Raw genomic sequence first — 14,718 nt, forward strand, 5'->3', positions numbered from 1 at the left:
CGTGGTCCCCCATACACCCTGGCCGTCCATGCCTCTGGCTATTGCGCTCCAATGAGCGGATGCACGCCGTGTCCACAGACCCAACGTGCCTCGCCTCCCCAGCCGGCGTCGCGACGTGCATGACATCGCTGTGGACCCGTGCCCCCTGACACCATCTGTCCACGCCTTGACCGCCGGGGATTCAAAATTGGGAGCGCCCAATCGCCCATGATCCCACGCCGAGCTCCAAACCCTAGCCCTAGGGGCTTGATCGCCCTACACGTGGCCTACCCCCTCTCCCCCACTGTTCACCAATCGCCATGGCCGCGACCTCCCTATAAAAGGGCACACCCGGTGCCCTAACCCTCTTTCGTCCACCCCGCCACCACTGGTGGCTTCACCAACCACACGCCAAGCCAAAGAAGAGGAGGAGAAGGGAAGGGGGAAGGAGCCGAGCCCGCCGAAATCGCCCGAGCTCGCCGGAGAAGAAGACAATGCCTCAATCGTCTACCTTGCCGTAGCGGTTCAGCACTGCACTGCTACCTCTCACCACGGCCTCACCTAGTCATTGCACCACCATCCTATCTACCCTACCACCACGGTGAGCCCTCGACGCTGCTCTCCCGTGCTCGATGCCGTGGACATGCCATGGCCTCACCGCTGGGTTCTCCCCCTTGGGAGGGCTAAAGGCTAGCCTTTTGCCGACATGATGCACCGCACACACGCACATGAGCCAAGGGCTAGCCTAGCAGAGACACTAGTGCTTGAGAACGCCAGCGCCTACATGTCATTCCCGCTATGATCGCCACGACCAACGTTCACCGCGTAGCCACTCTATTCCGACCACCTCGGGCCAGTAGAGGTAGAACGAGTGCCTCGGCAAGCTTCGCCTCACCGAGGGATGCATCATGCGCTAGATGGGAGGAGAAGAGAAGCCCCGAGGGCCGTTGGCCACGTCTGCCTTGCCAGACTGCCGCATGCCCATGTTGCCGCCGTGCCAGGGATGATCCGGCCAACTTCGGCCTCCTCATGTGATGAGATTTGGCCATTGATGATCGCCATGACCCCGCGCACCTCACCATGTAGCTAGTTGGATGGAAAGCCCCCACCTTGCCTTGTTTCGCCATAGCCGCAAAGCTCGTCGAAGCTCTGCCGCGCACCTTGCCACGGTGCGGACTCCACCGTGCCTTTTGGTCACCGCCGATAGGCCGATTAGCCTCCCCACGACCCCAATTGAAGGAAAAGAGCCACTTTTGGCTCCGATCGTGGCCGTAGCCACCTCGCCGCAACCCCCCGCCACTGTCGAGCCACTGCCGCCGCAGCCAACCTCACCGAAGCTCTTAGAAGCTTCGCCTAGCCCTTAGCTGCATCCACCGAAGCATCGAGAAGCCATAGGAGCCCTATTTGGGCTATGTCGACATCCCTAGCGCCCTTGCCATTGACCCGTGCCATCGTCGTCTGCCGCGGCGCCTACGCCGGGCGCCATGGCCACCAAGGTGCCACATCTGGCCCACCGGTGAACTCCTCATGGCCCCAAGATGCCATAGAACCCCATAGTAGCCTCGCCGAGAACGTGCGAGCTCACCGTCGGTGAGGAGCGCCGCCTCGAGACAGAGAGAGAGGGAGCTGCTACGTCGTTGTTGCTCGGTGCACCCGACGCACCATGAGCCAGAGAGAGAAGAGGGAGAGATGGACATGGTCCACCATGTACTGTGCCTACGGTCCATGGACCCATACCGTGCTATCTACCGTGAGCCATGCCATGGACCCGAGCCCATTAGGAGCCCAGCCAGGCCATGTGGCTTGCCTCGCGGCGGACAAATGTCCGGGCCTGGCTCGGCCTAGAATGGCCCAACCTGGTGATGAGGACATGACACCCATGCATATGACCATGTTTGGCACATGGGATGGAGGGGAAGGAGTCCAGCAAGGGTGTCCAAGTCAAGAAGGAGGCCCGAGGCTAATTCGGTTCGAGTCCCCGACGTGGAGGCCCAAAGCAACTCAAGTTCGAGTCTGCCTCGGAATCCAGGACCAGCCTGCCTTAAACTGGTCACTCAGGACGTATCCAGACTCCGTTTTCAATGATCCACATATGGATGGAAAGATAATTTGATAAGGAAGCCAATCCAAGTGGTTTCACATCAAAAGCTCTTTGGAATCAACTGGAATTGTCAAAACAAGTCAGCATCCATAATCTGCAGGGTGCTGCGACACCTTCTTTTGGTCCGTTGGACCATGTATCGTGTTTGGGCCCATTAGGGGGCGTGTCCAGGGTAGGCGATGACCCTAAGACCTTTATAATCATACGCCGCCACCGTCATTAGGTTTTGGGTTTTGCTTAGATTATTCTGTCAAGAACAGTTTCGCCGTTCATCGGTTTGTGAGACCCCAACTTCGTGAGATAATCTTTCATCTGCAATTTGGTTGTGTTCTTTCTTGTTCTTGCTTGTGTTCTTCGTTGCGTAGGCAAGAATTAGCCTTCTTGGTGAGGTCAACCTGGTCCGTGACTTGGTTGATAACCAGAGGAGCTGTGGTGCTAAGATTGTAGGGTTTGATCTTTCAATCTGAAGCCGGATCGGTGTGTCATTCTCTGCCACAACGATAGTTACCAGTACCTGACGGAAGATCGGCAAAGCGGGGGATGGACGGATCCAAGGCTAATCTTAGCACCACAGCTCCTCTGGTAACTATCGTTGTGGCGGAGAATGACACACCGATCCGGCTTTAGATCAAAAGATCGAACCCTGCAATCTTAGCACCACAGCTCCTCTGGTTATCAACCAAGTCACGGACCAGGTTGACCTCACCAAGAAGGCTAATCCTTGCTTGCGTAACGAAGAACACAAGCAAGAACAAGAAAGAACACACCAAATTGTAGATGAAATATTATCTCATGAAGTTGGGGTCTCACAAACCGATGAACAGCGAAACTGTTCTTGACAGAATAATCTAAGCAAAACTCAAAACCTAATGATGGCGGCGGCGTATGATTATAAAGGTCTTAGGGTCGTCACCTACCCTGGACGTGCCCCCTAATGGGCCCAAACATGATACATGGTCCAACGGACCAAAAGAAGGTGTCGCAGCACCCTGGTAGATTCTGGATGCTGACTTGTTTTGATGATTCTCATTGATTCCGAAGAGCTTTTGATATGAAACCACTTGGATTGGCTTACTTATCAAATTATCTTTCCATCCATATGTGGATTATTGAAAACAGAGTCCGGATGCATCCTGGGTGACCAGTTTAAGGCAGACTGGTCCTGGATTCCGAGGCAGACTCGAACTTGAGTTGCTTTGGGCCTCCACCTTAGGGACTCGAACCGAATTAGCCTCGGGCCTTCTTCTTGACTTGGACACCCTTGCTGGCCTCCTTCCCCTCCATCCCATGCGCCAACACATGGTCATATGCATGGGTGTCATGTCCTCATCACCTGGCCCATTATCCGCCCTACTAAGCCCAGTCCGAGCCCAGTCAACGTTGATCGTTGACCGGTCAACGCTAACTGTTGACTCGGTCCCACCTGTCAGTGACCGTGCTCCCCGCGTCCAATCAAAATGCGCCACGTGTCAGCCTCTGGATTTTCCATTTCTTTTACTTTTTCAAATATGATTTAAACTTAGAAAATTCATACGACTTCAGAAAAATATGAAACCAGAGTCCCAATTTTTCTAAAAATGAGCTCTACATCATAGGATTATGTTTGAGTGCATTTGGATCTTTCAAATTTCTATTGCTTCTTTGTGATCATCTAAAGGAGTCGCTTATCGTGGCTATATGTCTCGTTTGACAGATCCGAAGGAGCCACAGACTGAGGAGCATGACCCCAACTACACTGAGGAGCTTGGAGATGACATGCCAGGTGCCATGTCCCACCCAACCTCGTAGAATCCTATTAGACATGCTATAATGTAGATACTAGTGCTATATTTTTTTTATGCAAATGATCTGTGATAGGTTGCATGGTAGAATTGCTTGTGAGTCATTACCTTGTCGCAACCTATACCCCTACACACCCGCTGTTTGGCTAGACGCTCGTTTACTTACTTGTTACTGCTTCTACTATGCATTATATCTGTGATGTGATGCTTGGTGGAGGGTTGTTTGTGAGTGGTTAAGGCACTTGGTGTCGATAATGTGGTAACAACCAGAGAGATCTTGGCGTGCGTCTTGGGTGTGTGGTGAGGGTTGTGTCGATCGGGTAGGATCTTACGACGAGTCGTTGGACGAGTCTTGCCGGGGGGTGCCACCTGGGCATCCCCTACGAGAGGTACCTGTGGTGGGTGCATGTGAGTGAGGAGATCCTGGGGTGAAGTGTCTTTGTGGGATGAAGCCCTGGGATGGAGGTGCCATCGAGGCATGGGGTGTTTGTTATCCCCTTTGAGAAGATATCATGTCCATCTCCCTAAGGACTGGTATGTCGAGAGAACTAGATCATAAGACCCTACGTAAACACCACTCGCTCTTGAATGGGAGGGGGACGATTACCTAACCAACTAGGATGGTGCCATTACTGCTAGGTTGGAAGTGGATAGTGTAGGGAGGTACGACGTGTGGCGCACACGCTCCTAAGACAGCATAGTGACCTTGAGGGCCCGGTACTATGTCTCACAATCTCAGCGTGCCGGTGGACTCCGGGGTGGCCTAGGGTTGAGTGGTAGGGTGGCACCATACCAGTTGGGAGGCAGTCGATATCAGCCTAGGTGGGGCACCGCCGATGATGGTGATCTTGTGGTTCCAGGTGTACACGCTCTGCAGAGTTGATCGATCTATACGTATAGCCGCGTCCTCGGATATAGACATTCCTATGACCTACTCTTCCCTTGATTAGTGAGTGGAGTCCTTTCTTCTCTCCCCCTGGGTTTTGGTGTTGGTTTTCGGCTTGGGCCGATGAGGCAAGGCACGAGAGGGAGTCGTCCTTGTCGCCTAGAGAGCGTGAGAGTGGTGAGATGTGTGTGATAGGATGGGAAAACGTGTGGATGAGATGGGTTAAAATTTGATGAATTATTACTAAAACTTGGCATACTCGCATAGGAAACTACAGCCACAAATAGGTCTTTTGCTCTACCCTTGCATTCCACTACCACAAAGCAAACGCAAAGCATAGGGTGGGAGCCGGTGGCCAGTACAAATCGTACTAATAATTGTTTAGCAGGTTTTGAGTCTGAGTACGACTTTCAGGGAGACAGTTGGGAGGATTAGAGGTCTTATTCCTACGCTCGAGCTTGGTTCGTGAAGATGGAGTCGACGCCCGCTGCCGTTCTACTTGATGTTGTTCTAGTTGCTGCATGCTCTAAGTGATTCCGCCAAGTGGCGTTGTAATAATGAGTAAACCTTGCTCTGTGTGATATTGACTGTTATTTGATAATGTGATGGGATGATCACCTAAGACTATCACGTTATACTTCGAATATGTGGATTTCCCTTTGAGGAAATCAGGATTATTTCACGTACCCGAACCATCTCCAATGCAACCAGCTATAGCATGTATACGTGGAAAGCATCTCCAACGAAAGCACCCGCCAGCGTGGCTGCCCCCCTCCCACGCATGCCAAAGCAGTTCTATGATGATCAGTTTCGTCATAGATCTATCGTCGTAGAATTGCAAAAATGACGCGACTTCTATGACGAACCGCTTTTCGTCATAAAACTGAAATTATGACGAATTTGGCTCCTTCAGTGATGAAAGTTGATCGTCATAGAAGTGGATATTTCTAGTAGTAATACCACTTTATCTAATGAAATTGTCTAGTGCCATGCATGCCATGATTATTTTGCTTTGCTTTGCCATGAGAAAGCTAGGTAAATCCAACAAAATTCTCCACTTCATCTTTAGAACTCTAAAAGATATCTATCCAGGGTAGGGTTCAGCATGGGCTCAGACACGACAATAATGAGGGGCACCCCCTATCCAGGGTGGGCTTTTAGTCCCTTTTAGCAACCTTCGGGTGATAAGTTGACTAAAGATCATTTAGTCTAATTTAGTCAAAGTGTTTGTATAAAAATTGACTAAATAGGGACTAAATTTAGGAGCTGCTAGGTGAACCGAACATCCCCTTAATTCTCTTGCAATCCATTTATTCAGCATATGTATGTTTCACAGTGACATCAGCCATCCACTCGACGTTGTGCATGAGGGCACGCACAATGTACTAGTGAACATATAATAACTCCAAAAAAAATTTAGTGTTAGACAGTCTCAGTTACGCAAACAAAAATTTACATGGCACCCGCTCACTCATAGGGTAATGAGCCCCCGTGTGCAGCGGGGTACGAGGTTCGAAGGTTTCTCAGACTGGGTGAGAAGTCCTCTACCTTAATACGAAATACTTGGAAGCGCATGCTATCTCCCATAGTCTGAGTTTTTTTTTTTATATATATTGACCACACCAAATAAAACGACAACTAAAATAGTCTGGTTCATCTATCCGGTCACGCCAAGCAAAACGATATGACTTGCCTATAGGTTGCATCAAATAAAAATAAAATAGCGTGGCACAACCTCACACGTGGAAATTATTCATAGAAACAAACACTATTGTGTCTATTAGTCATGTCGTTTGGTACTCCCTCCATCCAAATTACAAGAAATTCTAACTTTTTTGGAGAGTCATATATCTTAAATATGATCAAATTTATATAATAAAATAATAATATTTATGACATTAAATAAGTCTAATTAATTTATGACATCAAATAGATATTTTGACACCAAATTATTTTGACTCTATGTAAAAATTTTCTCTATAATTATAGTTAAAATTGAGATATTTTGACTCTTTGTGAAAATTAAAATGACTTATAATTTAAAATAGAGGGAGTAATTTCCATTTGCCACGCTATGTTTTTTTTAGGGGGGTATTTTCTAAAATATTAATTGGACGCTTGCTATTAAAAATATGAAAAATATTAGTTATTTTAAATAAAAATCATGCTATCGAGGGCCGAAGCAGTATAAGGCCTCGTTTAGATGCTGAAAAAATTTCAAACCGATGAATAGTACCACTTTCGTCTTATTTGACAAATATTGTCCAATCGTGGAACAACTAGGCTCAAAAGATTCATCTCATGATTTTCAACTAAACTATGTAATTAGTTATTTTTTTTACCTACATTTAATACTCCATGCAAGCAGCTAAAAATTGATGTGATGAAAAGAGAGTGAAAAAATTTGAAATTTTGGTGGCATCTAAACAAGGCCTAAAAGAGCATTTGACTTTGACCAGTCAACACACTGTCTTGCATCGCTCCGCCGAGCAGCAAGCTACTCCCAGTCCCCGTCCCGGCGTCCCCGAGCCTCTCCCTCATCCACTCCCCCGACCCGCCGCCCGCTCGATCGCGACCTGACGGCGGCGATGCACCCCCGCGCCGCCTCGGGCGCCACCGGGAAGTTGACCGGGCCGTACGGGTCCTGGGAGTCGCCGATCAGCGCCGCTGTCGTCTCCGCCGCCGGGAGGACCGCAGAGGGGTTCGCCATCGCCGGAGACGGCCGGCTCGTCTGGGTGGAGACGCGCCCCGAGGATGGAGGGTACGCCCAACCATCCGGCCCCCGTTTCCACTGCTGCCACTCACAAATTTTTGAACCCAGCGTTGCGCTTGCGCACATTTTTATTTGTAGCTGTGATTTTTCGTCGTCAGGCGCGCGGTCCTCGTGAAGGAAGCGGCAGAACCAGGCGGCAAGGCTCTTGATGTGACGCCGCAGGGGTTCGCGGTGCGGTCCCTGGCGCAGGAGTACGGTGGTGGGGCATTCGCCGTGCAAGGGGATACCGTTGTGTTCTCTAACTACACTGACCAGCGTCTGTACAAGCAAACAATAGGAGGTGAGGAGCTGAGCTGACCTGAACCTACGTTTAACAGCTGGTACCACACGGGCATAATGCTGCATAAAGCATTACTACCTCGTCCCTGGTTATTCCTACTGTTTTGTCACCCTTGGCTACTTAATTTGGCAAATACTTGTCGCTCCAAGCTTCAAAAATCAAACCCAACATGCTACCGGTATCTGCCTGACATTATGTGACGGCGGACGCTTGACACTTATGCCCATGATTCACATGTTGCGGGAATGCTGAAATGGGGACTGACGACTGAGACGTGGGATAGGCAAAGGATGGGGCATGGTCGGTGTACAACCTGGCATTACTCCTATCTAGCATCTGTATTTTTTGGCGCACTAACTAAACTCATTCAGTCCTGGTGATTACACAAAAAAGTGCTCCTTTATGCCAGATTTAAACTTTCTTCTGTTGTTAACTTGTTATCTTGATATGTATCATGTTTAGATCCTTATACAAAGAATGGTTGAATCTCCGTGCTTTAGGGATTCAAGAGAACATTTGGAAAATAGGAACTATCTTAGTTATGTTTCTCTTTCTTGAACTGTCACCTAACTTTGATTTTTGAAAAGTTTGATTCTACTTCTCTGAACCTTCTTGGCCTTAAGCCATGATTACTAATAAAGGGATGTCATTTTAGTATCAAATTCACGTGTAAGTACATGATATTCTGTAACTGGCCTTTTAAAATCCTTGCTTTGTTGGTTTCAGATAATTCACCGCTACCACTGACACCAGATTATGCTGGATCAGTAGTACGCTATGCTGATGGTGTCTTTGATCCCCATTTCCATCGTTTCGTAACTATAATGGAAGGTGACTAGACCTATTCCATGTATCAGATCAATAGTTCTGATTTGCTTACAGTTATTCAGTTAATACAAAAAAGAATCAAATTTGATGACAGATCATCGGCACAATAGCTCAAATCCCATCACTACAATTGTTGCTGTAAGAATAAGTGATGGGGATGTCAAAGGTAAGGAATCCTTAGGCTACTTCTTTAGGTTATTCTTAAGAGACTTTTGGGCTTATTTGTAATGTAAATCTTTCTTCTTTTTTTTGGATCAGAATCTACTATGCTGGTCAGTGGCAATGACTTTTATGCCTTCCCACGTATTGATCCAACTAAAAAACGTATGGCATGGATTGAGTGGAGTAACCCGAACATGTCCTGGGACAAATCACAGTTATGGGTTGGGTATTTCAATGAGAAAGGGTAATATCTTAGTTGCACCTTTGTGTTTTCACTCCTTTTTGGTGAAAGAAAGAAATGTTCTACACATCTACACTTGTAACTCCAGTAGCTGCTACAGTCCTTTATCTATGTATTTACTAATGAGCGTGGAGTCTTTCATGCCTGGTAACATATGTTGAGGATTAGTATGTTTTTTAGATCACTTTATTCATGTAACTGGTCCAGAGAAATCGATAATTTGTTCGAGATTATGCTAATGTAGTCTTGCTATTGGCTTTATCAGAATCTGGGTTATTGTACATCATTTGTACCTTGATTTATACCTAATGATATGTTTGATAGGGTATTTGTTTGTTCCAGTCCATTTTATTTTTTACAAAAAGGATCAATGGTTGAGTTTCTTGTTACATTAAGTGTACATGAATGTTTCATGATCTTCTTCCAAGATTTATTGATTTATCGCGGTGTTTATTATTGTGTAGAAACATAAAAGAAAAGATCTGCATTGCTGGTGGAGACCCAACAATAGTAGAATCTCCTACTGAACCCAAGTGGTCTTCAAAAGGTATTTCAAATTTAATACTGAACTTTTTCCTGCAGTTTAAGTTTTACAATTCAAGGACTTGAGTAGGCGACTTTCTGGTTGTTGATTATCTACTTGGTTTTTATTTCGCTAGGATAAATGCATACCGTATTTTCTCACTCGATTAAATCTACTTTGCTCTAGGGGAGCTGTTCTTCATAACCGATCGAAGGAGTGGGTTTTGGAATATTTATAAATGGGTATAGTTTTCTCTGTCAATTGTATTTGTTTCTATTCAGTTTTCTACCGATCCGATCGTTCTCCCAGGTTAGCAAATGCATATCTGTATTGCCGTGGGGCACATCTGTCTCTATTGTCCTGGAACCCTCATATTGATTGTCTGTGTTCTAGATGTACCACTTGCACCTACTTTTCAACAAGATTTGTTTATTTAAGAACTAGTTATACCCTTTTACATCCAATGCGTATCTTTCACAGGGACAGTTGTTATTTTGGCAACACCATCATGTAGCTAACAATAGTCGCCGTTATAGCCTACTCTCTCTAGTGAGTAGGATGTTGACTAAACACAATGTTCTAAACTCATATGTTTATTTTAATAGTTATCCCATTTTTTCTTGTATCGTACCAAAATCAATGGGGCATCAACTTGATGCCCTGCCTCCAAGTTATTGAAACTGTTCAACAGCAACCTGTCTGTGACAATTAAGAACTCAATACCTTTAGCTGGTTTACTAAACGAAAAACTTGGCCATTACATTAACAAAGCATAGAACACAAGTATTACCATAAAGAAGTTTGAACTCTTTCTGTTATCTGTGTTTTGTGTTGATTTGTGTATGACAGGATGAGCAGAACAGAGCAGTAACACCTCTGTATTCACTTGATGCTGAATTCTCCAAGCCCATGTGGATTTTTGGTGTCAGCTCCTATGATTTCCTTGGAATAGATGACACAAGTCACAAAATCGTTTGCTGTTACAGGTTTTCGCATTTTCTAATAGCTGTTTGATTTTATGTGGTTCAGAAGAATAGACCTGTTTTTTTTCTTATCCAGGCAGAATGGAAAGTCATATGTTGGGGTGCTTGACCATGATTCCGAGTCCTTTTCGAAAATTGACATTCCCTTCTCTTCTGTAACTAACATAGTGGTACATACCTTAAGTAACTAAATTTCGGTATTTATCATTTTGTAAGATTTGGTACTTAATGCTCGAACTTGTTGATGTGATGATGCTTTATCTTAAAGCTTGCTGATTTGCTAGGTCTCTGGAGATGGATCCTTCTATATTGAGGGTGCATCTGCTACTCTTCCAGTATCAATAGCAAAGGTTTAATTAATTGGATATCCTGTAGTCTACTGTCAATTGACATTGAATCCTGTGGTGTACATTTGAGCTTCACCATTTGTTTTTCCACCAGGTGACACTTGATAAAAAGAGAACTATGGCAACTGATTTCTCTATTGTTTGGTCCTCCTCAGAGGATGTTGCACAATATGAATTGTACTTCAGCTTGCCTGAATTTGTGGAGTTTCCAACTGTGATCAATGGTCAGCATGCATATGCTTATTTTTATGCTCCATATAATAATGTTTTCCAAGGTTCATCAGACGAAAAGCCTCCCCTACTGGTCAGAACTCATGGTAAACAAATATATCATTTTTGTCCTTTTTTCTTTACTTTATTATTCTAAATGTCATTAATGGTCATGACTTCATGTTACATCAGAAATAATTAGCAAAAACACTTTGTTGGATTTTATGTACATATTCCCAATCAGTATATAAGAGTGACAATTGTTTGCCTGTTACTGCAATCTTTTTCTTTCTTTGAGTAAAGTATCTGTTAATTCAATCTTTCGACAACATAAACTCTTAGCACTTTGATGATAGACGGGCATACATTGGCCTAAGCTAACTTGATTTACCAACTCCATGAATTGCTAAAGGCATTGAAGCTATCTTTTGCTCTTCTTTATACCACTTCATTGTTTAGGTGGACCCACAGATGAAGCACGAGGGGTTCTGGATCTTGGTGTGCAGTACTGGACAAGCCGAGGATGGGCATTTGTTGATGTTAACTATGGGGGAAGCTCAGGTCTTTGGCCCTTTCTTGTCTCAGCTTATATCTGATGAAGAAATCCACATTCTTTGTACTTCCAGATCTGACGTATTAATTATTCAATGATGTCCATCCTCTTATTTACAAGCACCTTAATCTATTTACTATCAAGGATTTTGATGGTGATAGTTATTGATGTTCCTTCACTCTGTTGAAGGCTATGGGAGAGAATTTCGAGAGAGGCTTTTAGCACAATGGGGTGTTGTTGATGTAAATGATTGCTGCAGTTGTGCTGCATTCCTGGTATGGCTTGTTCAGACTGACAAACCCAATTTGTTAGTTTTTGTGGAGGATCTACTCAGCATTTACAGTGGTTACTAAGAAAGATGAATGAACATGCTTGTACCATGCTGATTGTTAAGGTGGAAACCGGAAGAGTGGATGGGCAGCGGCTTTGTGTAACTGGAGAATCCGCTGGTGGATTCACAACTTTAGCCTGCCTTGCTTTCAGACAGACCTTCAAGGCTGGTTCGTCTTTATATGGGGCAAGTTTTGGTTCTCAATTTCTCATGCATTGCTTTCTTATGGATTCAGGTTAACACCAGCTAAGAACTTATACATGCGGGTTCTGCTTTGTTTATAAGCAGATAGCTGACCTAGCGTCCTTGAGGGCAGGAATGCACAAGTTTGAAGCATACTACATTGATAACCTTGTGGGTGAGGAATGCTGCATTCATGACTCATCCATACTAGCAATCGTTTTTTTTATATGTTTCAATTAACAACATCACTGTACCACCAATGTTTCAGGAAATAAACAAGCTTACTTTGAGAGGTCTCCAATAAACTTTGTTGAAAACTTTTGATGTCCAGTGATTTTGTTTCAAGGGTTGGAAGACACGGTAAGCCTACAAGGCCTGAACTTGCGTAGTGGAGGATATGCTAACCTTCGACAAGTTTCAGAATATGCCTGGAAATCATAAATGTCAATTTAATACCATTTATGAAATAACTCAGTTGGTAGAGCCTCCAATTGAGTGGCCACGCACCCTGGCTCGAACCTGGGTGCTCACTGCTCACAGGTCGTGGTTACCTCCTTAAGGCTCCGTTCGTTACACCGTTCCCGGTCAATCCTGGCCAGGAATGCTTCCGGCCCTATAGAAAATATATGGTCAATCCTGGCCGGAACGGTTCCGGGACGTCATTCCCCGGGAACCGAACAGGGCCTAAATGGTTTGGTATTCCTGTCTCTTAAGGGAAAGACAGAAGGAGGGGATAAGAAGAAGCCGTCTGTTTAACACATCAACTAGCATGTGGTGTATAAAAAGGAAACCAGCTATCGATGAATAAACTCCAAGCCATTAATCATGAATGAGGGAATTAGGATCGACTAGGAACAAACTACGCCTTACCAGTTCTTAACTTCTTGTCATGAACCTGAAGCTATTGATTTCAGTTTACTGGCTTTCACTTTGATATCAGGTTGTATCACCAGATCAGGCAACAAAAATATACAAGGCCATAAAGGACAAGGGCCTTCCCGTTGCTTTGGTTGAGTACGAAGGGGAACAACATGGTTTCCGCAAGGTCCAGTGATCACTCTTTAATCCTTAGGCACTGCATCTTCTAAGTGCCACATTTAGTATAAGCAGGAAAATACTTAGTCAACTACCTAATATGAAAACTCACTATCTGCTGTTGTTCTCTAGCAAGTTAAGCATTTTAATTAGTATAGGACGAACTTGAATTTGCATAGTGCAAACTGCAGATAGCTCATACCTGACGTGCATTCCTTTGAACAGGCTGAGAACATCAAATTTACCTTGGAGCAGGAGATGGTGTTCTTGGCAAGATTAGTGGGAAAGTTCAAGGTGGCTGATGACATAACTCCAATCAAGATTGAAAACTTTGATTAGTCCTTGTAAACGTTTCAAACGGCAGCAATCCTTATTTTCTGTTTACCTGCTATCAACTGCTGAACTGATCAGCTTAGATGCAACTTGGTGCACCTCTTAGGGCAGATTTGCCCTTCGCAGCTGTTCTTTTAATTGAACTCTAGGACTCTAGCTCTCATTCAGTCTGTTCGCTTGTCTGAATTTTTTATTTTTTAGCCCTTTTTTTGAAAGTTTTTCACAAATACGTCCCTGGAGGAAATATTTCAGAATCTGGACCCTTAGCTCGGCGCCATCGATGCTGGCGCCGAGCAAACACGCCTCGGCGCCAGCGTACCTGGCGCCGAGCTCTTGGGCTCGAGACCCATGTGGAGGTGACATGGCAGGGAGCTCGGCGCCAGTCACCCTGGCGTCAAGCTCGGCACCGTAGATCTTGACGCCGAGCTCGGCGCCAAGGTGACTAGCGCCGAGCTTGTGTTTTAACCCCGGCCCCAACCTTCCTACCCGAGCATTCTTCCTATTTTTTCTCCTCCCTCTTTGATTTTTTCTCTTCCCACTTCGTCCTACCTCATGAATCGGCATATTGGACCTTGAAAACTTTGATTTGATCCGTAGATCTTCGAGAGCAAGGTATCCTCGCTCCTCTCCTAGTTTTTTTCGCATCGATTCGGTATATATTGGTCGGATTTTTCAACCTAAGAATCGTCATTACTTAGGATTTCATTCTATCCCTCAATATTTATATTATACAACCGTAGGATGATGCTAAGGCGTGGAAAAGCTAGCAAACCTAGGCACATGTAGTTATGTTATGGGTTCATTGTTGTGCATCAAATGGAAGACCCTAGATTTAGGGTTTAATGTTAATTGCTTTTGGTTCTTAGAACGAAATTGGTTGTATTGTAGTTATGGTTCTCATTGATATTTATTTGTGATGTTTTGATTTATGTTTGTTAAATTACATCCGTTTTGTTAGATGCAAGAAATGTTATCGGGAGGAGTTTTGGCGAAAACTGGGGCCGTCCTCGAGAATTATACCCCGACGCGTCTAGCAAAGATGCCCCCGTCCCTCCTGACCTCTCTGTCCCTAACTGTGACTGTGGTTTCTCAGACCCATGTTTTTCAATCGAAACATCCGGACACAGCGGCGTGGTGCTCCTACACATGCAGTCGTTTTAATGTAAGAAATTGTTTCCACTATCTTTTT

The 14,718-nt window shown here is 45.2% G+C and overlaps 1 protein-coding gene across 1 annotated transcript; it reads left to right on the top strand.

The window, feature by feature from the left end:
- Nucleotides 1-7,232: 7,232 nt before the first annotated feature.
- Nucleotides 7,233-13,737, top strand: LOC136520231 (uncharacterized). The gene is made up of 17 exons (XM_066513679.1): nucleotides 7,233-7,508; nucleotides 7,619-7,800; nucleotides 8,527-8,631; nucleotides 8,723-8,794; nucleotides 8,887-9,034; nucleotides 9,496-9,578; nucleotides 9,741-9,796; nucleotides 10,404-10,540; nucleotides 10,614-10,707; nucleotides 10,822-10,887; nucleotides 10,979-11,201; nucleotides 11,554-11,655; nucleotides 11,837-11,922; nucleotides 12,042-12,336; nucleotides 12,430-12,521; nucleotides 13,102-13,206; nucleotides 13,422-13,737. Exons 1-14 carry the CDS (start codon nucleotides 7,336-7,338, stop codon nucleotides 12,216-12,218), a joined length of 1,704 nt encoding a protein of 567 aa, XP_066369776.1. The 5' UTR covers nucleotides 7,233-7,335; the 3' UTR covers nucleotides 12,219-12,336; nucleotides 12,430-12,521; nucleotides 13,102-13,206; nucleotides 13,422-13,737.
- The last annotated feature ends 981 nt before the right edge of the window (nucleotides 13,738-14,718 follow it).

Source organism: Miscanthus floridulus, chromosome 18 (genome assembly GCF_019320115.1).
Source record: "Miscanthus floridulus cultivar M001 chromosome 18, ASM1932011v1, whole genome shotgun sequence".
NCBI lineage: Eukaryota > Viridiplantae > Streptophyta > Magnoliopsida > Poales > Poaceae > Miscanthus > Miscanthus floridulus.